Raw genomic sequence first — 27,010 nt, 5'->3', positions numbered from 1 at the left:
ATGTCTGAGCTTCAAACAAGGAACATAAATATTCATCAAGTCTATTATTATTACTGGCGCTCACACTAAAATTAGAAGCTCATTAAAATGTAATTCACCACGTGCAGCCAGTGTTGGAGCATGTGAATGTAGGCGCTTCCCTTTCATTCTCATTGGCCCCATAATGAATCACACCAAAAATGCCCTGTAAACTTTTTTTTTATTCAGGAGAGCTGCCTCAAAAACCTGATTTCGTAAACACTATCCACAGGGCAATGAGAAGAAAAAAAATCACCACATCCCGTTATTTCAGGGATTTAGGTGTATTACGATATGCATGTAGAGAAAACTTGGCTAAAGGACAAATATATGCAGGAATACGCACTTTATAAATTGTTACCTTGCTCCTTAAAGTACTAGTAAGAGATAACTGAATATTCAAACTCCCTTTAAAATCCACCTGTCTTAATATACATTATTCATTGCTCTACATATGCAGTGTAAGGTCATTGGAGCCCATCACACATGTGTAGCTCCCATCCGTGGCAATCATTTGCTCTGGAGTGTGTTAGATAGTATCCTTATTGACGCCTGTATGCTTAATCTGGACTCAGTCCAGACTGGGATGTTCTGAGGAACACTCCACTCCCCGAACAATGAGTCCTTAATGAGTAGTTCAGTTCACCTCAGTTCAGGTGAAGGAGAGATACAGCGAGGCAATATGACACCTATGACAGTTCATGTACTGCCCCATCAATATTGCAGCATGTGCCATCTCTTGTCTTTACTTCAGTTCTTTTTTAAGACATTTTTTCTGTTGTTTTTTGACTTTTTTAAATAGCTGACAGGAAACAGGGAGACAGAAAAAAAGATGAAACATAGTTCCCAGATGGAATCGAACTAGGGGGGTCACGGTTACATGGCATGCATTGTAGAACACTGACTCACTCTCACTCTGAAATAAAATGACTGCGGCAGCGATGACAGTCACTACATAGGCCCTTTCTAAATTTTAAACAGCCTCCTGTGAAGTCAGGAGAATCATTTTGGCAAGTATTTTACATATACTGTTATGAATGAATGAATGTCATTGATTTAATTTAACATTGGAACTGGCTTTCTATTTGAGCACACAGTTATATGCCTGGAAGGATACTGCTGATTCACTCTACAGCCTCTGTTAAGTAATGTTGTAGTGCAGTTTAACGGCCACAAGAGAGAGCTCAGTGCTCTCTCTTACTGCAAATCTAGCTGGTGTGTGTGTATTTGCCTCTCCTCCAGAAATTTTGAATGGGGCAGTCTAAAAGGGAACATGTAAAGTACATTGCTAAAGGGTGCATATTATTTTCAATACCGTCATGTGTAGTATATACGTATACAACAGTTATATTCACCGTGAACTTATTACATGATTTTATAAAATCTAAAGCGTGCCATCATTATGAGACAGGCCATACGGCATATATGATTTTTGGAATAGATACATATTTTCTGTCAAAGATAGTCTGTCCTTCAGTAGCACCCTTGGCTGGTGTATTTATTTCGCTAGCTCTCCTAAGCACACACACATTTTGGGGAAGATTATGTTTGCTGGTATCACTGAAAACACCCTCAGTCTGAAGAGAAAGTATTAGAAAGGAAATTATTTATTGATCCCATGGCACTGGGTGTTTGTTCCCCTTAATTCAGCGCCTCAGTAAACAGCCTATAGCACATTTAATAGAGTATATATCTTCCTGGTGTTTGCAGCGCGTGGTAGTGCTAGGTTTTTAGCTTTCTATTTTTAGCTGCAGGTTCAATGACTATGAAATGTGCAAACACAGGGAGAAATGGCCCTGCCCGAGGGCTGCGGCCCCCAACCCCCTGCCTGCGCTCAGCCGTGAAGAGTTAAGCTGAAGGGAAGTGCGTGTGTGTATATGTGTGTGCCTGTGTGTGTGTGTGTGTGTGTGTGTGTGTGTCTGTATCTGTAGTGTCTTGGACAGACTGGCTGCACTGAAAGTGAACATACCTCTGGCCATTACAGCTGCTTGACCTGTGTGTGTGTGTGTGTGTGTGTGTCATTGTGCATACATGCATCTGTTGTGGAGTCTCTGAGTCTATGTGGTCTATTAGGCAATGAGGGATATTGCAGTTTCCTGTCAGTGCGGGTTGAGCTCACACTAGACTCACACTAAACGCTTCTCTCATAGAGACTGAGGACAATCTCCCAGCTTTCATTGTTAAAACTGGGTGTAAACAATTAGAGAGTTTTAAAAAAAACCCTGCATTGCAGAACCAATCCAAAGTCTTTAAGGCGGCCCTTCATATTGGGGCGGTGACGTGCAGTTCACTACGGAGGAGAATGGGGGGGGGGGGGGCATCATTTCTGGTAAGGTGTGTCCTTGACAAAATGTAAGGGGCGTAGGTTTGTTATCGGCCGTTCTCGCTGCCGTTCAAGCAACTACTGAACGATTGTCTGGTATCGTGAGACTAAGCTCACACTGTCTCTGCACTGCATCCCTAGATGGACTGTTAGCAGTCTCATGCTTTGCAAAGTCTCCCAAGAAAGTGCTATGGATAAAACAACATGCTTCTGATGCTGCCACTTAATCTTGTGTGAGGATGAAGCATAATCAGATTTTTGCTTGAATTTGGTTTTTATTCCAAGAACTGTAGATTCATTCATTCATAATGCAATGACAGTGATGTAAAAACATTGCCAAAAAGGTTGTTTGGCTATTGTGTGACCAGCCCTGAGTGCAGAATACATCATACTGGCATAATGGAGAATAGCATAATGCTAATTCCCATTTCAACCTATCTGTTGTTTGCATGCAGGCACAGTAATCCTTATCCCAGGTTACCTTTTCCTACTACTTAAAAAGCTTAACTTATTTTTCACACTCCCCTCTATCGAGTCGATAAACTCATAAACCTCTCGGGCCTATGTAACCCTTCCAAATCCCTTTGGATAGTCTCATAAATGCATTGTCATCAAGCTCAAAGGCTGTTTTCATTATGCAGTTCATGTAATGTTTTGGACATATGAGGTTTCAGCCTGACAGCAGCGTTTTCCTTACTTCTGTTCTTCCTGCGAAATATATAAACATCCATTTTCATTCTGACTCTGTTCCAAAGTGCAAATCAAATTCAAGTATTGATGCCTGAGGCCCAGTTTGCTCAACATTTACTGGACCCATGCACGTTTTTGTTGGCTGTTCTTTTTTTTTTTTTCTTTTTTGGAAAACTAATATGCTATTAGGTACTCACTGATGAGATAAAAGAGCTCGACATGTTCAGTCCAAGGGCTGGGAACATGGTTAATTATTATTGGCAGACCGGAGAGGTGCACAGCAACTGACTCTATGTTAATTGCAGTTTGAAGGGGTAAATATGTAGGTCACAGGCTGCAGTTTTCTCTGAAGGAACTGGATGAGAGAGATGAGCAGATTTCAGTAATTAACCACAGCATCAACATAGTCTTTTTTCATGAATAGAGCTCAAATTCCGAAATGCATGTTACATACACCTGATAGGATGTCTGAGGTGGGGTACCTGCAGCTCATGGGGCTCCTGGCATCTAGTGACATGGATCTCCATGTGGATGCCCTCTCTAAACTATCAGAATTGCTGAAACACCACAGCAGGTTTTTGATCACTTTCACCTAAAAGCATAAATTCAACAGAGGGAACTTAGTGCCTGTCCCTTAATGTCTCCTCTGTGTGATAATTCCATTTCAAGATGAATTTATTTGACTCATTTTCCTTTTAACACATCAGAGTTTGTGTTCACACTCATACTGTACTTGTGTGACATGTCTGTAACTTCCAGGTGCAGGAAGTGATGTGTTGTTGATTAGCAGGAAAACTGGCCTTGGTGGCTCCTGGGTCTTAGCCGATGACTCATGGTTCACTGAAGAGCTCTCACCATGACCCCAGTTAAAGAGGCAGTCATGGCCTCACTGGCTACACTCCTCTGGGACACATAAAGCACAATTTGTAGCCTCCCTGCTCCTATTGTGTGTCAGCACAGTTATAGCCCATCTGTAACATTGATAGCTGGTCATAAATGCCTCATGTGTCAATATCACATAGGCCAGTACATGATTCCTGCTGTGCTAGTCTTAAGCTTTCTTCCACTGCATTTGAAACGTAACTGAAATAATTCATCATTGCTATATAGCTTCATACCCAAATGTGTCAGTTTGAAGTAACGATGGCAGTTATAGTGTCACAGCACAGGTAGTCTTGATAAAATATGTAGTTTTTAGATCTAGGAGATTTAATTACTGCTAAGTCTTAAGGCTGTACCAGCTACTACTAAGCCCCAACATACGCTAGATACTTTTGGTTGCCAACAACATGAAAAGGATGCAGGCCGTACCTGAACTTGCCTCCTGCTGCTACTCCATTTGTTACATGGTTAGAAACTAGGCAATCCTGCCGTCCTTCTGTCTAACAGAAGATAGGCAACCTTTGGAAAGACCAGTACCAGTTTTCCTTTTTTTTTTTTTTAATCAAAAAATGAAAATCAATGATGGTTGAAAGCACTGACCTGAAAATGTTTGCAAATACAGTTACTGCTCATTCCACTAACCAATTTTATCTTCTTGTAAACTTTGGGGGCACACACAAAGAAAGAGAGCAAGAGCAAGAGAGAGAGACACCCTGCTCTTGACTTGACGTGTGTCTAAATCACAACTACTAACCACCAAACACGCTGTACTTGTTGCTGCTATCACACTGTTGGGTTGAAGAGAGTGTAAACGGCTGGCAGCCTGGAGCTTCATCCCACCCCCCTTCTCTGTAAGAGCGTCCTGCCCTGACCAACCAGTAAGTCACTGTTTCAATGACAAGGACATGATCTCTCACCGACTTCCCACTTCTCTATGTGGACACTGATATGTTTAATGACTCAGCCAGCCACACCAGAAGCTGGAGACTGAATCCTAGGGTGTATAATTGGATGAACGCTTTTTCTTCTATTCCACCCAGACACCCCGTAAAAAGTCTTTTTTTGAATTTTTTTTTATCTGCGTGCCAGTGTAAAGGCTTTACGTGGTGTGTACAGGTTGCCAACCCCTGTGATCATTTGTACTATGTATGCTGTATCACCCTATGCTTCAGGTCTAGCCAGCCACTGAGATAAGCAGTTGTGGTTACGTCTATGACTACAAATCCAGCCTTTGAACCACTGCAGCCAGTAATTCTACAGACCACCACAGTTTAAATGAGTTCAATTAATCTAGAAATAACAAATCAGCCCATTTTTATTTGATTCAAGGCTTACTGAAAAAACAAAAAACAAAAAACAAAACAGCGAGCTATAGACCAGCCGGAGGTGGGTGAGGCAGCATTCAGGGCCCGCTCACACTAATAACAGTAATGCACTGACTCAGCACTGGGACTGTAAAGGCGGGGAGTGTGGTGGGAGGTGGGGGGGGGGGATGCAGTAGCTGTTGGCCGCCCTACTGGCTGTCTAGCCTGTCAATCATTTGGCAAGCTCCTCGTCCTCTCAGACACACTTAGATATCATTTTAAGTTGCTTGCTGTTAATGAGACAGGTGTGGTCAGCTGGAGCAGGTTTGAGTGAAATTCAGATTACCAGATATTAATTGATACAGATTCCTACATAAGAGAACGTGAGTCAGAAGGCTGAGCTTTACAACGTAGCGTGTGTATGCGTGCGTGCGTGCGCGTGTGTGTATAGTGATCAGGGCTGCTGTCTGTCCCTGGATTTATGAGGCTAATGTGGTGAGCTGGCTGCTGGGGCTGCAGTATAGAGCAGATAAAGGCACAACATCACAGAGCAGTAAAAACCTCCATCTCTCCAGTCCTTGTAGAGCACAACATAAGGAAAATGTTGCTATTCTTTTCCATTTATCTTAGCAAAGTCTTGCATCACACAGTCGCACAGTTGCATTACATACTGCCTCTACATACCGTACCTTCATTACGATGTGAATAATCTCTGCAATCAGTGGTCATGTAGGCTCTGTGCTGTATAGATTGTTGACCAGAAACAACAATTTAATAGCGATGTAATACAGCATAACAAATTGAAAAAAAAAAAATTCTTATCTGCAATATGGAAACCTTGATCTTTACCAAGAGATCTACAGAGGACTCACAGACTTAAAATGTATAATTATAATAATCAAATGAACCCACATCACTTTACCTTTCAATGGTATCAAAGGCTGCTGCATGTGTACAATATTTCATCATTCACCTCATCAACATGAATTGTCAGTACTGTTTATGAATATTGTTGCTGTGGGGTGAAAACTCAAAACTCCAGTTTTAAAGCCTGTTCAAAACTAATTAGTTCTATCTCGTTACTGAAAAGTTGACATTTTGGATTTGAAAAGATTTTCACCCATCAACAGCGATATGCCTCACAGTTATGTTACAAATCACTCCATTACAGCTCATCATAGGAAATATAAGACAACCTCTGACTGCTCATCACCATTCCAAATCGCTAACCCCCGCCCCCCCCCTTCTTTTCCCTGCAGGTTATGTGGGTATGCAACTTGTGCCGAAAACAACAAGAAATCCTCACCAAATCGGGGGCGTGGTTCTACGGCTCGGGGCCTGGTCAGGTGCGGGGCGTGTTTGAGGGCGGGCCGCAGGGGAAGAAGGCCAAACTGCAGGACCCGTCCCTGTACCCCTACCAGGGAGTCTCAGGAGACTTGACACCAGCGTCAGACAGAAGCAGACCTCACGGCGGGCTCCTGCCCAGACAGGCGTCCCTTGACAACGGTTCGGGGCTGAGGTACTCGGGACCCGGCGACGCACCCATAGACAGGTCAGTTCTATGTGTGAACAGTGATGGATGTTTGTGTGTGGAACGGAAAAAACACTTCACATGCTTCAAATGAGTGGATTTTTTTATTATTGTATAAATTCAAATGGATTATTTGATCAGGAGAAAACTCTGTTACAGAAGTACTCACATATGATGCTGCTTCATGAAGGTGCCTGGCTGTCACTGCATAAGAGCCTAATCTATGTGAGTGTTATATAGGTAGTGCAGACTAGTGATTCAAGCCTAGCATAAAAGCAGTGTCTCCTAGCAAGTCAGGCAAGGCTCCATATAAAATGGCCTGTACATGGAACCCATGAGGCCTATAAAGGAGACATAGACACAGATACTGTATCTGGCACTAACTCAGCAGTTCTACAACAGTCATCCACCCACTCACTCTCTCTTCTTCACATGCACACACACACACACATGCACACGCACACACATGCAGCACATATGGGGCACATAGGATGGGGTACTGGCAGGTGAAGGGTGTTTGCTGGAATTTATGCTGTCTCAACCTTTCAGAGAAACTGCAATTTCTTACTTTACTAACTTCCGTTTCGACGTCAGCAACGTTTGTAGGCCAGTTCAGGCATTGCGAGGCTCGAAGACGAAGCATTACGAAGATGTTTTGGAGTAGAAAAGCAAAAGTAGGCCTAATTACAATGCAGAACATTGTGTTCCGTTTGTCTTATGCACTAAATGCCCCCTCTGAGTAGAACACTCTCAGATGCTGATAACACAGACATGCTGTGCTTGTGAATCCCATATCCGGTTGCTTATTTCTTGATACTGGTGTCAAGTAAGGCAGTTGCTTTGATGTCCACATGGGGGCTCCTTCCTCTTTCTTCTTCCAAAGAGAGAGAGAAAAGCTTATAGTCAGTATCTACACACTCTCTAGAATTTATCTCCACAGCAGAAATCTAGGCAGAGAGCCATTTCAGAAAAGGTTTCCTTCTCTCGTGTCCTTGTTTGCTCCCTCTTAGATAACTTGCCCAGTAACTTGACATTTTTTCAGTGCAACCTTAGGCTATACTTACACTATACTGTACTTCTAATGTATGTGGACATATAAAGGTGAATTTGGATTTTTGATTTTCTCCAGAATGTCGACAGTCGTCTTCAGTGTTGTGAAATGACTAAGGTCATCTGGGCAGCGGTGAAACCCTGGAAGGGAACACACACCCTGCTTCTTTCTTGTGTTACAGTAAAGCTGTGATATCACATTTTGTTCTCCATAACCCTCGGTCAGTCGCAGTAAGCATATTCCACAGACCAACAGATGTCCTCGTCTCTCTGATGGTCCTCTCTGCCCACGAGATCAGACTTCCTGATGGGGAAGATGGTAAATGCGGGATACATGCTGTGCCATCCGGTGCAGAGCAAACCCAGCCTGAATCCAAACGGAGGGCGGTACAGCGTTAGCCCTGAGTCATTCTATACATGCAGATACTCATTTTGAAGGAGAGGTACGGCAGGAAAGGAGCTGAAATTGACTCTGTCCTATTCCAACAAGTCCCTGTTCCTTCTCTGTGCTGACCTTGTGTAGGTATACTTCGTGGGCCACGTCTCCTCCCCCTTGTCTAGCTCAGGAACAAACCGGCATTCACAAGCCTGTGCCCACACTATGTTTGGAGACACAACTCATTAGTTCTGTGTCCTCTCTCTGCCATTGCAACCTTGTATTTACTCCATAATACACTGAGAACCAACAGAAAGGTGAGAGATCCTGGGGATTTTTTTTTTTTTTTTTTACTTTGGTTTAATTGCTTGTTATTGTGCTCCAAATGGATGTTTTGATGGATATAACCAACATGCCCCAATACCTGCCCATTAACTGGCACTGGGTTTTGGTGATAAGTGTAGTAGACACTGTGCTTTCACAGTGTAATGAAGCAACAGTGATACTGCCACATACTCAGAAGCATTGTTATAACTCCAAAATAGACATATACTGTATGTCTCCTCTGTATTGGGAAAATTGTCCCTGTGGTATCTTTGTTAAATCCTCCATCCATTCTGTTTCTACGTAAATTGTAAATACGCAACAAAAGTAAACAGTAAAAGGCTGCAAATTGTAATCAAAGCCACACTACTATAAACCTGTGATGTAGGATAAAGCTATTTTGTGTCTCAGTACAAGCGGAGTACATTATCCATCTTCTCCTCAAATGGCTCACTGCTTTCAGGTGGTTTTAATTGATGATCAGACCGACTATAGATCAGACTATAGATCAGACCGCTCCAAGCATTCCGTCAGTCAGTCACTCTTTGTTCCAGTCCGAGCCACTTGACACCGTATATTAATTGATCGCGTGGCTTAAGAGGTGGAGATGGTACTGTGGAGCGATTCTGGCTCGGGCATCGCCTACATTTGCTGTGACACAACAGGAAACCGGCTGTCTGAAAATTCTCGGGATAATGCTGATGATGGATAGCAGAGAGTCCATAAATAGAACTCCCACTGCATAAGCACCAAAACCCACTTTCATTAATCTTAAAGAATGTTTAAATTAACTCCTGGATCTGTTCTGCTGAAGAAAGAAGGGGAAAAAGCTGACAGTCTATTTATAAGGAGAAATAACTTGGGAAGGCTTCTAATTTATCTTGGTCTCGGAGGTGTCATTTGAATGAACACACAGATACGCCGGGACAGCTGCAGTGTTGGGTGAGGCTGATGAAACAACAATGATTACATCGGGATTGGAACATACTCACTGGTGGAATTTCTTCAGATTCTGCATTTTTTAACAAATTCATCCGGGCAGTAAAAACAATCAGCCTGCCAAAAATGTTAGAGGAGGAGGAAGAACACACTCAGCTTGGCCTTGGCCCTTAAACAACCAGCCCAGCCCAGTCCAATATAAAGTAGCTTTGCACAGTTCAGTTCATCAAGGCTCAGTCCAGCTCAGCATAAGCTAAGCCCTGCGTACCCAGACAGGCCCTATTATCAGATACAATACTGAATCAGGTGGTAATTTGATAGTTTAGTTTGGTTCTAGTTTTAATACTTTCGGTCATCATTCCTTTCATTTAAGATCAAATTTTATTGATGAATTGTTGAGATTTGGGGATGCTGCAAAACCCAAAACAAGCGGTCGGATATCGAGAACACTTTCAAACAAATCCCTGCTTTCACTCAATTATCTAAACCACATATTGGAAGTGAAAACCAAAGTGAACATACCTGAAATGTCTACTATAATTGTCCTGCATTGGAAAACTGAATATGCACACAATCAGGGTAAGAGCAATAATGTATAGTTGAACTATGACTAAAATCAATTAACAGCAGTTTGTATTAACATTCACCTTTTTCAATAAAGATAAGTTGTTGATATGGTTAATCTGCAGACGTTTGAAATGTATCTGACTGCTGGTCTAGTGGCCCTGTGCACTTAGGCAGACTTGTCGCATCCCATCTCAGCAGCTCATGTTATTGAAACTGATATGATGGCAAAACCAACAAAAATAAGACCCTTGTGGTAAAAAATGATGGGTCATATTTTAATATTTTCAGACACTGCTCATGAATTGTAGAGTTTTCCTGTAACCTGAATGTTGAGATTGATGTCGAGTGTCGTATAAAGGTTTCAACATCTCAGTGCAGGTTTCAACATTTTGTACCAAGGGTCTAATTTGGGTATTTGATAGGGATGCAATTAAGCTAAGAGGGACAGATTGATTGTAAGTCTTATATACCAGACTCAATTGCAGTTAACAATGTTTTAAAAAAAAGAAATTTAATGTTTTATGTGATGCAGAGATAGAAAACTTTATCGTACCAGCTAACTGTTGAATGTAACTCCTTTGTCCTAGCTGTCTCTCATCATCTTATAGACCTTTGATTGTCCTGTAAAAAAACATTTAACCGTATCAAACGCTTTATATCAGCAGCTTTAAGGAACCTATTGAGCCTCATTGGATTATTTTGAATTGGTCATAACTGTTATATGCAGAAGCACTGACTGAATTAAATAAATAAATAAATAACCCCTCGGGAAATCCCCCTTTTTTATGTGTGCCCTTTCCTCATGCAGACGCTCTCCCTTTCAGAGGTAGGCTATTACTGTAGGGCTGTCTTCCGTTATTGCTGATGAGGAGCTGATGGTCTGAAGCCAGATATGAGATATAAGAAAAAAAAAAAACCCTGACGACAGCATCGCCTCTGTATTGTTTTGTGGTCTATCTGCTGCTGTGCGCGTCCCAAAGAGTGCATGAGAGAGGATGGAGAGATATGGCAAAGAGTGCGCACGATTGCATATCAGCCCCGTAGTGTGTGTGCGTCTGTGTGTGTGTGTGTGTGTGTGTGTGTGTGTGTGTGTGTGTGTGTGTGTGTGTGTGTGTGTGTGTGTGTGTGTGTGCGTGCGCGGGTGTGTGCTCTTCATAGGCGACGGGAAATATGAGTTGAATGTGAGGCAGCAGCTGATGCGCCGGTAAGGGATGCTGCTGCTGCTGCTGCTGCTGGCTGCCGTGTAGGATGCCTCTCTGCTTCATCTTTCCTCCGGGCGCTCCTTCGCCTCATCCTGCACACCGAGAAGAGATTTTTGCCACAACGAGAAGAAGAAAAGGCTCGTTACCGGCACCGGCAATACGTCTCTTTTCTCGCTTCAAGTCTGAAGCATAATGACCGAAGGATCCCGCCCGGAATGCGTCTCATTTAAGGACACTTTTTACCAGGAGCGGCAGGAGAAATATGGAACTTGATCGGCATCTTTTTCGCTTTTAATGCGCCCCGGGTGATAATAATACCAAAATACTGAGGAGGTATATGTGTGGAGGGGGGCGTCCTGAGAGAGCGCAGGCTTTGGGATGTATTGTTGGTGAAAGGAAAAAGGGTGATCATTTACTGAGGATAAAAGAAAACGGAGGGGGAAAATGCAGTTTGAGACATTGCGTCAGTTCTGTAGCTCGGTTTTATCACATTTCAACGGGGCTTTCTCTGCGCCTCAGAACATCTTGCAGACGGAGCTGTTCGAGCAGGCGTTGAGCAACATCGGGTGAGTGATTCCTTTGTAAAGAAATGCCCTGATTTATGAGGAAGGGCTTCCCCGTTGGTATGTCAAACGAGTATTAGGGGGGGTGGGGGTTGTTGCGTTTATCGATCGGCAGCCAGCCTGCGTAATAACAACCTACAGTATAGTACTGTTGCTGCTGCAGATATTTCCTGGATGATGGGGCCGATCAGTGATGCTGCCGCGGTTTGCTCTGTGCACGTGCGCGCGCGCATGTGCCGTGTTGGAGTGTAAGGTGGGGAGTGGGAGGTGGCGGGAGGGAGGGAGGGGGGGGGGGGGGGAGCAGGGGGGGCCCAGTTAAAATGAACCCTTTAGGTAGACTGTGACCATGCAGAGGTGTGACTGTGCTGTGCTCGCGCCTGTGTATGTAGCCTATGTGTGCGCGTGTGCGTACGCCCCAGCGCACCGCTGCTGCAGCATGTGTGCTGTTCTGCCGCTGCCGCCGCCGCCGCCGCCGCTGCTGCTGCTGCTGTTGGGCCTGAGAGGAGAACATGAGGGGGTGAGGAGGGTAGATGTACATAAAAAAAAAAAAAAAAAAAAAGAGTACAGAGGTGGGAATAAGTGAAAACACCCACATCCACCACACACTCAGACGAACGCCATCATGTGTTTTGAGCAAGCGCAGGTATACATGTAAGAACAGGTTTGAGTTATTTGATGAAAGAGTGACTAAACTGCAGAAAGCTCTTTACAAAAGCATACATGCATATCATATGCATACTGCTGCAATTAACAGGCTACATCTTTATACCAGGACTTATAGGGCAATAAAAGTCATACAAAATGTTATTAACCTTTTAGCTCCAGTGTTACTGCAACACCACAGGCTCACTGTGTTTTTGCATTTGCTAGAGAAGAAGTGCTTTTGTGGCGTGTGTCAAGAGGGAGAAGTTGGATCTCACTTAGATGAATTGGAGCATATTATGATTAGCCTGCTAAATGCTCCGTTCCCCCACGGAGAGGCCCGTGGTCATCTGGCCAGGCATAGCTGTTAGACATATGCAGACGGAGGAAGGGGTTCAAACATGCAAACAGACCACGTTCCTGCCGCCTCTTTTCTTTCTCGCTATAGCTAGACGCAGGCCTGTATCTCCACACCATGCACTGTCTGTCTCCGGGGACTGCGAGTCTTTCCCTCTTGTCCCCCACCCTACCGTCAGAAATAATTTACAGCATTGCTGGGCTCTCTGCCACCTCACATTACATGGCCAGAACACTCAGCCACTGGAAGGACTGAACAGGGGGCTCTGTGCCTGGAAACTGTGATCCAGCAATCATCACATCTGACTGATTAAATTGAACTTATTTTCCCTCACTACCCTTTTTTTTTTTCTTCTCAGCAAATTCCTCAAGTAGAAACAGTCTCTGAACGGTAGTTGAAGACAGGAGTAGGCCTGTCATTTTAATGCTAAATTATCATATTCGCAGTTAGCTAACTGATACAACTAACCGGTAGAAGTGTGTCTCCATTTTAAATACTATTGCAGCACCTTGAGGCCGGTGTGTGCCTCTATCTCCACTCATTTCTGGGGCTGTAAGTAAACCACACAGCTCGCTGATACACAGCAACAACACAATTCGCTGCAAACCAGCAATGTGTACTGTTATCAGTGGTTAGCCAGCTTGTCCATCCATTCGATCTTGGCTGTTTCTCTCTCTCTCTCTCTCTCTCTCTCTCTCTCTCTCTCTGTTTCTTTCTTGGCCAGGCCAGGCCTGCTAATGGGCTGTATGCTTTTAGATCCAGCTTCCATGTATTATGCATGTGTGCGTCAGCAGTAGTCCTAATGGGATGTAGGGATCTGTTCTTAGAAGGCCTGAATGGTTTTGAATTGAGTGGTCACTACATTTAAACTGCAACCATACCCGCCAACCTCCTCCAATACACATCCACACACCGTCTGCCTATCACCCCCTCGCTGCAGCAGCTCTTTCCCTGAAATGACTGAGACCAAAGTGCGTGTGTTGTCGTACCAGTGTGTGAAGTGATAGAAGGGATGTTATTGAGTTTGTGGTACATATCTTACTCTTTCCTCAGATGAGCCTTTTGTAAAGTGTGTGATAAAAGAAATAAGTGGGATGTGAATAGCTGCATTTGATTTTCTGCATAGATGCAATGTACTGAAAGCAGCACTGTGTTTCAAATCCAGCTTATTAAATAAAACTCATATTGCTTCTGTTTAATGATTCCAAACGGTGCTGCGCAATCTTGGGTGTGATTTTAGCGAGTAAAACTCACAGCTGTTTACTTCAGCCTACAGTCTCATATATATATTGTCCTCCTGCAGTGACAGCATATCTGCAGCTGTGCACTTCTGCATTTTACAGCTTATATGTGTGGTACAGTGTGTACAGTCAAAGATAGGAGGAAAAGCAACTTGTTTCCACCACTGTCAGTTCTAAACTGAATGTTCCTCTGAAGTGGAAACCCCCTGGCTTACTCCCCCTCCCACACCCATCCCCATCTCCTCACTTGTCCCCTCCAACGATGGGGTTGCCATAGTGATAAGGTGTAATGTTTGATCAATAGAAATGATGATGTATCCTCCCTGTCTGTTAATCCTGACTTTAGCTGTGCCTGATTAATAAGAAGGAGGTAGGGATGGAACAAGGGATGATCCTTCTAACAGAATGACATAAGGGTTGAGGAAAAGACAGGAAGGTGGAGCAAGGCACTTTAAATCTGCTATATTGTAAATTTTCATTTGAAATCCTACTCTGCAAGTACGTCTGACTGGAGAGACCGTTTTCTTCCAATGTTTTCTCTTTATGCAATTCTCATCTGCCTTGACATGTTAATAAATTTCAGGATTACTCAGTGGAAGTTTTTTTTTATCATGGCAGCACACAGTGTATACAGTTACTGCAGATGTTTTACTAAAACATCTGCATTATCTCACACAAATGTATAAAAATAAGATTTGATTGCATACTGTCAAAGCTAGTGACAGTATTTTCAAACTTTTTTCAAACAATTTCACTTACAGTTTCAAACTTACATTTTGTTGAGCATCACAGAAAAAGTGACATGAAACTGCTGTAATGTCAGCTCAGTTATTGCTCTTTAAAGATCCCATCCAGACATGTTTAAATATACATGAAAATACTCTCTTTAGAATAATAGTTCATGTCTGATATGTTCACAATACATCAGTGATTTGTAAAGAGCTGCATTAACTTAAACTCAGATTTCAGGTGAGCACAGAGAAACGTTCCACCTTCAGCAGACGAATATGAAAACAAACTCTGCACACACATCATTCTGCACAGTGAAGCTCATCAACATCCAACTGAAGCAACGTTAATGTATAGCAACAGTGGGGCCAGCCCTATAAGTGCAAATGTCCGTCCCTGACTGTGTTAATGAGTGAGTCACTGACTGAGTGATGAAGTTACACCATTGGTCGGCCAAATGCTGCCACTTCCTGTATCCGTTTCAAATTAGAAGCCCTCTAGTGTTTAATACATGGTCCAGCCATATACTAGGTTTTGAGTGACTTTACATTATTACATCTGCAGCAGATAATCTGTCTTTACCAACACTAGAGTAAGATAGTTATACAATACATGTTGTAAGTACATTGGTTATACTTATATTGCCTGCTGGCAGAGCAGGTTTGCATAAGAGGCATGTAACCATTTGAGTGTGAGTTTGAGTCTACTGTGATACAGAAAGGTAGCCAACCTAGTGGAATAGGGATACATCTTCCTCTTGGCTATACATCAGTGATTTAAGTGGCTATCAGGATTATTAAAGAGCTGCCCTAACTTCACCTACAGCTACAGCTGATGGTGTACTTATGAGTAGACATTTTAGGACTCAACAGCATCTGGACATCTGTTCATTTATTTCCATATGAAGAAGTGCAGCTATTGAAAGTGAAGCCACTTCTGTTTTGCTTTAGGACTAACTGGTGTGAATCAGTTTTGCACATTTTGCACCGAATTCTTCTTTTGGAACATTTTTTAAAAAAAAATTAGAGAGACATGCATGGAATTAACCTGCTTTGATCTCAGCTGTTTTGTGTGTGCCATGACACTACACCATAAACCACCATACTTTTCTAAAGGCCTCAAGTAACTTCATTAAACACACCTCCTTTTAAATTGAGTCTGTCATACATGCACCATACAGGACACACACTTTTCCGCTCTGATTTTCTACTCTCGCAGCTTCTTTTCAACATGTATTGATAACATGCATTGTGGATGTGAGGTGAGAGGAGCTCAGTAGAGAGACAAAACAAGAAGAGAAAACAGAGAGGTAGATAGGAAGACAAAAAGTACCAGGAGGAGGCAGGAACACCCAGGCATCAGTCACCATGGTGACAGAGCTGTAGACGAGGCAGACATAGCAGGCTGCAGCTTGTGGGACTCTGAACCCCTGGAGCCCCAGATTCATGTTGATGTGACAGAACTGGGGGAAGGAGAGGAGGAAAATAGAAGGAAAGGATATAAAGAAGAAGGGAGGAGAGGAGGAGGAGACAGACTGCAGACCTAGAAACAACCAGAGACAAGGACATGGATTCACCTCTCTAGACTCTTCAGTCCTGGACACTTGTGTTGATTTGGGGGCAGATCCACCTTGATATATCATTGGCTGCACTGTAGTGTACATAACATTTATGTATGCTCTGTTTTTACCCTTCTTTATCCAGGGTGAGTTGACTGAGTGTATATTTTTTTCTCAACATTCCTGCAGTTACACTTTAACATCTTGCAGATACATAATCAAACTGACTGAGCTGCTCCACTGGTGATACTGGGAGTTAAATGCCTTGCTGAAGGGCTTCTCAACAATTGAAAACATTACTCATTCTTCCCACATTTTCCTAGCCAGACTTCTTCTTTGGCTTCTGGGCTACATCACCTCTTTTTTTTTTCCAGCTACGTGAGGGTTTAGGTGTCAGAGTCCAACTGAGTCTCCACTGTATCCTCTGTAGTTCCTTTGCAACCACCCCCCCCCCCAATATCCCATCACACCTCACCCACGCTCAGCCCACCCTCAGCCCCATTGTGTTGTACTCGGGTGTTGGCGGCACTCAGCAGCTGTAATTAAGCCGGCCTTTTATTGGTTTTGTCCTCGCCAAGGGAGATGTGCGCAGGAAGAAGGGAGGCCCTGGTTTATTGCTTGGGCGTCTAAGAGAGGGGTTATTATGATTGCATGCTGGAGAGAGAAAGAAAAGTAGTGGATAGAGAGAGAGAGAGAGAGCGAGAGAGAGAGAGATAAAGTGGAGAGAGTTGGAATGATAGCAGCGCAGAGGAAAAGGGGATGAATAGTGCGAGAGAGACAGCGGGAGAGGCTGAATCGATATGCTCGACTCCTCTCCGCTCCTCTCTGCTCTCACCAAATCATATCTCAGCATCAGACAGAGAGCAAGAGAGGCAGAAAGAAACAGAGAGAGAGAGAGAGAGAGAGAGAGAGAGAGAGAACTGGTAGCTAGCGGTGGGCTGTGTACCCAGATAAGCATCAGGCTAATGTCCCCAGCCCCAGGCCTGCTGCCATGGCTGCTAATGCTGCTGCCCAGAGAGGGAGGTGAAATTGCCTTTGCCGAGTTTGGTTACGGGTTGACACGGCACAGTCCCACAGCTGGAGGTACACGTGATGTCACTCAGCGGGATGCACGTTATGTATAGGTCCGACCGGCCAGGCTGTTCTCGGCAGTGAAACAGGATGAGGAAGTTGCGGATAGGGTCATGGTGCAACAAAGGAAAGATGGAGTACTTTTCAACAGAAACACCGGCCTGTGCTGAGCTCTGACATCTGGGCTCTTTTCATGCTCACGGAGCGAGACTGATTCACTCAAAGGCTGAACAGGCATGTGTGTGTGCGTGCATTTTTGTGTGTGTGTGTGTGTGTGTGTGTGTGTGAGACCTTCAACCTTAGCATGTCATTAATGGTTGAGTTACAGTAGGCATAGTGTCCTCCCAGTGAAACTACATTTCAGTTTGGCTTTAGAGGCCACTTTCAACTCTGCCCCAGGTCTCTAACGTCTTCATCTCTCTCCACTCACTGATGGACTAAAGAGAAGGCTGCTGAGTGGCGTAAATGTGAGACTCATCCCTGCATGTGTGTGTCCTTGTGTTTTTTTTTTCCGTGAGATTGCATGTGGCTGCGCTTGTACTGTATGTTCTGTATGTGTGTGAAGCTCAGTCCCTAGGAGGTCTTTTTTTTCTCTCTTAAAAAGCTTCTTTTTTCTGCTCCCTAACAGATGTCTGATGTCATCTTGTTTTTAAATAGCCAAGAGAGAGAAGAGAAACTGCATACGCTGCATGGATAGTGCTTTGCTTTCAACCATATGCCTTGATGTGTGGTGCTATTTGTCAATGTCAGTAACCATTTAACAGTTTGTAGAGGGGTTAAATTTGACTGCCTTTGCTGCCATAGCTTACCATCAGCGTAGGATCTTTGCAGGAGGGTATATACGTACGCTATTCCACAAATCCTCCTTTGGCCTTGATGGTCAGTGGAGTTGCTAATTGAAAGCTAAGGCTCTCACCTCCTAAAGGTACTTCACAGGATCATCATTCTTGTTTTACATTTGATTTATTGATTAAAGAGGCTCATAAGGTCAGACCTTTGGAAGGTGAAGAGGTAGGATTTCTTAGCTAAATCCTTATTATTCAGTGCAGTGGAGCCCACATGACACATTTGAACAAACATTTCAAATTACACTGTCACTAACATTAAGCAATGACTTTACTGTATATGGAATACATTTGACATCCACCACTTGTCTATTTGAGGTTATATACTGTATGCCATAGGTATCTATTTTAGTGATTCAACAATCCTCCGATTACTATTTCCACTCCACACACCCAATGCATTGACCTGATAGCATAATATCTGCATGTATTGTTTCATGAATGGGAAAGCGACTGCTTTACACGTAATCCTGTTGCTGTGCCCCAAATCCAAATCTATTTCATGCTCCAATTTATTCAATTACCAAAAATACACTTGAAGAAGCCGTGTGATAAAGCAATAATGAAAAAGCTTAATCTAAACATCTGCGTCTATCCAGCCCATTGCTATCATCATCCGTCTCATCCCTAGCTTGTGCTCAAATCCTCTTTTGCAACACTGATGGTATTTCACAAGCTCAATGAGATTAATTATTTCCATATTTTGCAAACATCGCACCGTGTGCGGCTCCCCCGTCTCCCCGCACGTGTACAATTAGCTCAGTTCATTTGTGTTGCAAATGAGCCGGCCCTGGCGATGCTCGGCGGCCTCCCTGGGCTTCTCCTGCCACGCAGTGGAGAGGAGAACCCAGCCGAGGAGTGATCAAAAGCCTCCTTCTCTGGCAGGCAGATGCTGAGTAAACACAGAGAAGACGAAGCTCCAGTAACTGTCTCCTCCTGCTTCCGCTTCTCGCCTTCATTATTTTTGGAGTCTGCTGGCTGGCATTAATGAAACCCCATGTAATATTCATTTAATTCCCAGTGTTTACTAGTTCATTAGGTTTTAGGATAGTAGTTGATCTGATCTCCTGGGGTGGCTAGGAAGAGGAAAGAAGCTGACTTTGAAGATTTTTCTCTTTTCACCAGCCGGGCTTCCTTCCATTTATTCATATGTCTCTCTTGATCCTGTTAGAGGACCATTCACACTGCTCTCCCCGCTCACTGAATTGTATTGCATTCCTCCTCCTTCGTCTGCTTCACCACACTTTTGCTCTCATTTGTACAATTACGGAACTAAAGTTTGGTGCAGTGATTTATCAAAATGTAAACTGAGAAAGCAACTGTCACTGCCATCACCTGTAACATAATTTAAAGACCATATCCTCACATAATACAGATCGGTCAAATGCTTCCTCCCGTGATGTATAATGTTCTTAAGGGTGAAAACATGATGAACATGATTCAGCTAATAAAAAAAAGAGGAGAAATATGTCTAGGCTCACCATCTACTTATATCCCTCGTTGAAGTTAACTGCTGTTGTAGATTAATCGTTGTCTCAGACCATCACCCCTCTGGCCAGTTCAGCTCCTTGGCTCAGGGCATGTGTTACAGACGCTGTCCTATGCAATTACAATTAACCCACACAGCCCTTTGGTCTGGGGCTCGCTCTGCAAAGGTCTGACCGTAGGTTCATCGATTGAGACGTTGGCTTGTCAATGCCATTGAGCGCAGGAGAAAAGGTCTTTTTGCTGAGCACACAGGGACACAGCGAGTGGCTTTTTCATCAGACGAAGAGGGGAGAAGAAACTTTGTCACATTTCTCACATTTTTTAAATTCTGGTGAAACTCCATTAATGTAGTGCCGCAGTCGTGTTTGAAAAATGTGAGAAATTGAAAGTTTAGGAGTATATTTGCATCAGAGACGGCATTGTATAGAATTTTGGCTTTTTGACAGGACTCTCTACCTGGCAGTTGTAAAATTCCTACCATGTACATCTGGCCTGCATTATTAGTATGATTGCATTTTCCTAACTAGTATTTTTGGAGATGAAGCAGCAGTGTAGCATGAGTGAAGAAAGCATTAAAATGGTCATTAAAAAATAGAAAGATATCTTTTGTGACATCTCCTTATGTACTAAAACTTTCATAAAGTAATTGGAGTCTTTTTTTACATTTTCAGACAAGTATCCCCCATATCTATTTCCTTGTTGGCTTTCTCAAACTCTTCAACCCTTGTACTTAGCAGAGCTGCACAATGTTTCTTTGATCTTGATCTCTGTGTGTGTAGTGTATGAGTGTATGTGTGTGTATGTGTTTGTGTGTGTGTGTGTATAGTGACATCCCTCAGACAAGGAAAGTGTTTCAGAAAAGTGCTCGGGAGGCAGCATCTTCCCATTATGCACAGCTTCCTGTCTGCCTCCAGGCAAGCCTTTTAGTAGCTGATCTGTTTGAGTTCAACTTCAGAGAGACTTGAGGGTGGGGGGGGGGGAGGGAACAAAACTGGAATGGAGAGGGATGGAGGGGAACAGCAGTTTATTAATTTGAAAAATGCATAGAAATGAATAGCTCTTTCAAAAAGTAAGTGACAAGGAAATATTTCAACATGCTTTGCTAACTAGTCCCAGAACAGGATGGAGAAAATGAGATCATCTAATGTGGTTGCTCCACTGGAACCCGTTGTACACGTCGTCACCCATTATTCTGCTTTTCTGCACTTTCTCAAATGCTTTATGCCTAATTTGGCACATTATAAGACCAAACCTGTGTGGCTGTGTGTCTCAGTTACTGTTTAAAACAAACTTTTTAGATTTTGGTGCGGTCTTTTAACTCTGTCTTGTGCTACTGAATAAAAGAAAATTATATTTTTTCCAAATGAAACCGTTACGGGGTATTTTTTACTTTAAATGCAGTGGGACTTCAACATTGGTTAAATTAGCATGCCTGAAAAATATAAAGCTTGAAAAACATTTTCATACTCTACGTTATGTTATGTGAAGTCTGCTGTGTGTTGCTGTCAGTTACCTTGCAGTCAGTGCATATCAGAGTTTGTTAAGCTGAGCAATCAGTGAGCGATACTGTAAGTAGCGTACATCTTGATTTGATTATGCCCGGGCCCAGCCACAGAGAGGCATCGGGGTAAGCTGTCTGCAGTGGCTTCCCTTTCCTATGGATGTAATTGGAGAGTGCTTATTTCTCCTTCCCTGGCGATCTCTGTGCGTCCTATTTAGGCCTCTGTTTGTGACAAGCAATATCCAAGCACACAACCATGATGAGATAAAAGAGCAATAGGAGGGAAATGTATAGTACAGTTGATCCCACATATAAAAAAATACTGACATTTCTATATTAAATCATCCCATTTTTGCAGAAGGTTGACTTCCGCATAGTGAAACAGGTTTGTAAAGATGTGACTCGCCCCCCACACAACACACAGCACTTCTACTATAATAATCTGATGTATTATTATTATTAATTTATAAATGATGTGTTAAAAATAGCTGCTGTGGTGGTAAACGTGACCTGAGCTGGATTGCCAGAGGCGATATGCAGGGTGTACTGCTGTGGAACAAAGGCACATTTAAATGGAAATGCTGCAGTCAAGTGAGTTACCTCACGTATGTTTTTCTTGTGTTTTCTATTCATTGTGTAATCGCAGTCCTTAAAATTAAGTGTTTTCTCCACCATACAGTTGAACACATAAAATACTTAAGCTCGTCACAGTTGTAATTTTATCAGCATTATGTTTTAGTGTTTATACACAGTACAACCATCCCACAGTCTTACCCAGTTTTACTGGTTTTCCATCACATATAGACATACAGATTTAGCACAACCTGATGAAATTTTAATATTGTCCAGCTTTCAGCTCCCCAACTCACTCTGGGTATAATATGTTTGGCCAAATCCAGACACCATTTGAGGATGAATGGGCACTGATATATACACTCTTCTGTCACCTCTCTAGGAAACACCTTTCTTACTGCCACTTCTGTCTTCAGGAATGAACACTTTTAATCCAGCCATGGTCTTGCAGTGTTAGTGTTAGATTTTTAAAACCAAATGAGGTTTACCGACAATACTTAAAATATGACTTTTTTTCTGACTCACCAGTACTAGTACTGTGGGTTTTCTCTCATTTGGGTTCAGAATCAGGGCTGATCCCTTCACTAACTGGATGATTTGACTTCCTTTTGACTCCAACAACAGCATTAGCCTCTGATATTGCTTTTCATACTCAATTATTCGTCAGAATATACTCTGTGGGGCAAGTAATACATCAGTTTGTGTTACTAAGTAGAGTTTATGGTCTATAGCAGGGTCACCAGCTCCATGTGTATGCCATCGAGGTAAAACTGCTTCTCCTGTATTTTTTCTAGACTTTAGAAAGACTTCAGTGTGAGCTGATCTGTGAGGTAACTGTGAGTAAAGATATCCCCAGAGGATCCAACCTAAGGACTCTGTCGATCCTGTGACCTTTCATCTAGTGCCACAGCTGCTCATCACATACACTTGTCCAACACTTATGACATGCTAAATGTTAACATGCTAGAATCATGAAAGTCAAGTCTGGCAATGTAGACCTGACATGCTGAGTCTGATTTTAGGCCACTGTACAGAGGATAAACCCTTTTTATTTAAGTAAAAATAAGTTTTTTCTTTTGCCCCACACAGGCCTCCGTTAAAGGCATCTACTAGGTTTTCTGAGTATTATACATGGCAGCAGTTACATTTTTAGATCACAGTGTCTTTGCCCTAAAAGATAAATCTTGTGAGCATGAGCAGGATTAGGTGGAATATAAGAATGTCAAGTTGAGTCGGCACGTTTTGTGCAGAAATATTAGACTGGCGTCGGTAATACAAGATGACGGATTCATTTTCTCCCTCCATTTGTTCGCACGGGGCAGAACACTGTGGGGAGAGACAGGGCAAGGTGTTGTATGGGACAATGGAGGCCCAACCTTGAACCCAACATGAAGAGCTAGTTAGCCTGGACCCCATCACCATTTGTCACCAATGATTGGACAATAACCAAAGAAACATCGCTCACCTGTGAACAGACCTCATACTCCGTCCTCCCACTGACTGGATCACACTTCCTGCAGCTCGTCTGTCCCCCTCTGTGCACATACCCCTCCGCTCTGCTTAGTCTTGTCGTATATTTGGTACAGGGAGGGCTTGGCTGTCTGCCGTGTCGTGCCGTGCTGCTGCAGTCTTATCTGTTGACAATAATAGACTCAGAGGAGTTAGGAGAAAAGGAGAGGGAGTGAGAGAGGGGGAAAAGTGTATGTGGAGGGAAATGGAGGGATTGACGTGTGGAGTCCAGCCCAGCCTGGACCACTGTTGGTTTCCCAAGAGGGTCGTCGGTCTATCCAGCCCCGGAGATGTTATTTTGGGCAGCAAGGATTATTAAAGCATCCTCTGACTCACCCCTCAGCTTTTTTCATTACCTCCTCACTTTCCGTGCAGCCAGACAGCCGCGCAGCGTCACTGCCTTTGATTTCGAATGCAGCTTGCTCACTAGAATGAAAAATGCATACTTAGCAGAACCAAGAAGAAATTGCATGTGTGAAGAGTGTGTGTGTGTGTGTGTGTGTGTGGATGTGAGTGTGAGTGGGTGCAATTACTTGTGTGTCAGAGAGAGAATGAGATGGGGAGACCATGGTTCTTAAGATGTTTTTTTCTTTTTTTTTTTCCAATGCAGAAATACAGCCCAGTGTCTGGTTACTGTTGGGTTATGAATAGCTCGACAAATCTCAATATGTTCTCTACACGCAACGCTTTGTGAAAATGAACAATGACTGACAAGCACTGAGAAGTCAACATGCTAGAGTACAGCAGCAGGCAGGAAGGGAGGGCCTCCATGGATATTCTTCATGTTTTACCCGCGTGTTTGCATGTGTGACTGCACGGCAGGATGATGCTTATGAGTACCGCTTCCGATGGTTTAACTTCTCACCTTGCTGCAGTGATGTAGAAGTGTACTCCAGGTACATTGTGTCATCACTGTTGGGTGTGGTTAAGGTGCCTGGTCTTAAGTTACTCTTTAAAGAGGTTATATTATGCCCCTTTCCCAGTGTAATATTTTAATTTTTGTGGTCTAGCTACAAATATTTGCATGTTTTTATGGTCAAAAAGCACCTAGTTACAGCTGTACAAAACATGGATGCAGCACCTCTGTCTCACTGAGCCTAAACGGGCTGTTTTGTGTCTGCTCAACGCCCCTCGCTTCTGATTGGCTTCTGAGTGATGCATGCACAGGGCAACCCACAGGTGTAGCCTATTGTAACTAGGTAAAACCAGGGCTCTGGGTAAAACTCACCGATAAATTGCGATGGCCACCACTGAGGATGATGTTATCCAACCTTTGGAAGGCTGTGCAATGACAAATTTGCTTCCTAACATCCAACAACTGCGCAGCGTTTCCTCCGCAGCTGGTTCTCCTCTGCTCCGCTGCATGTGTGTGTGTGTGTGTGTGTGTGTGTGTGTGTGTGTGTGTGTGTGTGTGTGTGAGCCCCACCCTCGGTGAAACACAGAGAGCAGAGGAGAGGAGAGAAACTAGCTCGACCATAAATGACAGAAAAAAGCAGTAGAGTCTCACACTGAGCTGAAATGTAACAAGTGCACATAAATTAGGTAAATAACATCGGCTTTAGGCCGCCCCTCCAAAGCAATGGTAAGGGAAACGCTGTATAGTTGTGACATCACAACCTTACGGAAGTCCAAACAGCTAAGGCATAGTTTCTTAATACAGGCTGTGTGCAATCTCTCCATGGACTGATAGTTTGGATACTTTCACAGTATTTTTAAAGCACTTAGACCTGCTTTATAATCAAAAAAGAAATGAAAATCTCCCTTTCTACCATATGTCCTCTTTAAATATAACACACAGCTGGAGTCTGAGTTCTAACGGAAGGAGTCTTTCCTTAATTTGATGACTTTGATGTTGAATTATTGGTACTTTAACTAAATGCTGCCACATGCTAAATGTTTATACAGTATGTAATGAGTTTCCCACAGAAACAAACAAAAAAAGCCAGCAAGGGACTAAAGGAAATTGAGGAACACTTAAACTTGTGACCTGGTATAAGCTCCAGCTCTCCGTGACCCTGCATAGCATAAGCTTGTATAGATAATGAATGGATGAATGGAGAATTTTTTAAACTATTCCGAAGCGGTATCTGAATCTAGGTGTATTCGGACTATGGCCTCTCAAGAATTCAATGTATTTTTTTTCCCACCTTGCCTTCTGCAAACATCTACTTCACTTACTTCCAATAGGCCTTTTTTCACAGCAGATATTTTGACTTTTTATTGACTAATAACATTAACAATGGCTCCGTTCTATTGAAGTGTCCCAGCAAGCCATGACAGTGTGACAGTGAGCCAGCATGCACAATACCAGGACCCTCAAACTGAAGCAGCTAAATGGAATTCAACCATCTTTCTTGTTATTATTTCAACTTGATATTTATTTGTCGAAATGTCTGCTGAGAGAGTCCTATAGACCAAAGTGAAACTACTTTCCTTCAGAAAGGCAAAAGCCTGTTGTTGTTGGCCAGATGTTGTCACATTGGGTTTCTTTAGAAGGCTTAACTAGGATGATGATGTCTTTCATGTGGTAATGTAGCAGTAAGGTCTTTTCACAGATGAGCGCCGATCGCATGTATCTCCTCATAGGTTCAAATACTTGGTAATAAACGTTAATTACACACCAGTGCTCTGGTGTTGATTACTTACAGGCCGTCCGGAGGACACCCCACCCCGCCCTTCAACGGTTCTCTGTATTATAGTGTAGCTCAGTTCAACTCAAGCTGAAGTCAATAAGCATAATTACAGTCAGTACTGCTGCGCTGCTCCAAATTTGCCCCAGTGAACTGTCTGGCTGCTTCTCTGTTCCACAGAGGTGTTTGGTTTATTAAATTCCAGCTGTGATGTGCATTTTTTAATGTGTCGGTGGTCTTCGCAATATGATAAAAAAAAAAAAAAAAAAAATCTACACATGCTCTGCTAACCTTTCTCTGTAGGGAAGGGAAAACCAAGCAGCAGCGTAGCAGTCCTGACTTGTAGCTAATCTTAATGGCATATTCTGTTGGGGCTTGGCCTACATAGAGCGCTAGCGGTGCCTCTTCTTAAAAAGGAGACCTAACAGGCGGTGCAGTGCAGAAGATGTATTAACCATACAGAGTATAAACATAGCATGAACACACAAGACACTGGTTGGCCTGCTCCTAGGCGGGAGGATGGAGTCTGTGTTCTTGGAGCCAATTAGTGAATACACTCACAGATCTGCAGACACTGTCAGCCGCACTGATAGATGTCTTCACAACTAGCCTCACACTTAACTTTCCACAGCGGAGGGAGACGATGTGAGGGTGCGGCGTGTGTCAGGTATCAGGCATGCGTGTCTGTGTGTGGTGCAATTTTTGTCTTATATTAAAAAAAAAAAAATCTGGGAATTTCTGTCTGTCTTGTAACCACAAGGTCACAGGTTTGCACATAGCAACAGCCTGTGTGTTCAGTGAATTAGACTCCGAATGGCTCTACATTGTCCTACCTAGAATTTTAGTCAACACATTAATTCCATACAATTTTAGATATAAGTATAATTATTAAATAAAAATGACTAGATGACACAAAAAGACTGGTGGCTTATATCTACTAACACTACAGTGCATTTGACAGAGTATGACAAGGTTTGATTTGGTAGAAACTACCTGTTCGCTTGCAAATTATTGGTCCAGTTTCACTCTTACAGCCCTGATCCATTTGCACTGTTGGCATGATTCTTAAAGCGGTAGAAGCAGATGTACCTGAACG

The 27,010-nt window shown here is 43.1% G+C and overlaps 1 protein-coding gene across 10 annotated transcripts in view; it reads left to right on the top strand.

Annotated features, from left to right (window-relative positions):
* rims2a (regulating synaptic membrane exocytosis 2a) overlaps positions 1-27,010 on the top strand; it is a 149,747-nt gene that overhangs the window by 35,440 nt on the left and 87,297 nt on the right. For all 10 annotated transcript variants that reach the window (XM_044359014.1, XM_044359011.1, XM_044359015.1 and 7 more), the window contains exon 5: positions 6,477-6,769. In XM_044359014.1, the coding sequence (XP_044214949.1) occupies positions 6,477-6,769 (293 nt within the window). The remainder of the gene's footprint in view (positions 1-6,476; positions 6,770-27,010) is intronic.

Source organism: Thunnus albacares, chromosome 8 (assembly GCF_914725855.1).
Source record: "Thunnus albacares chromosome 8, fThuAlb1.1, whole genome shotgun sequence".
Lineage (NCBI taxonomy): Eukaryota > Metazoa > Chordata > Actinopteri > Scombriformes > Scombridae > Thunnus > Thunnus albacares.
Note: the sequence above shows the minus strand (reverse complement) of the source record. Positions and strands in the feature narration are given on the sequence as shown.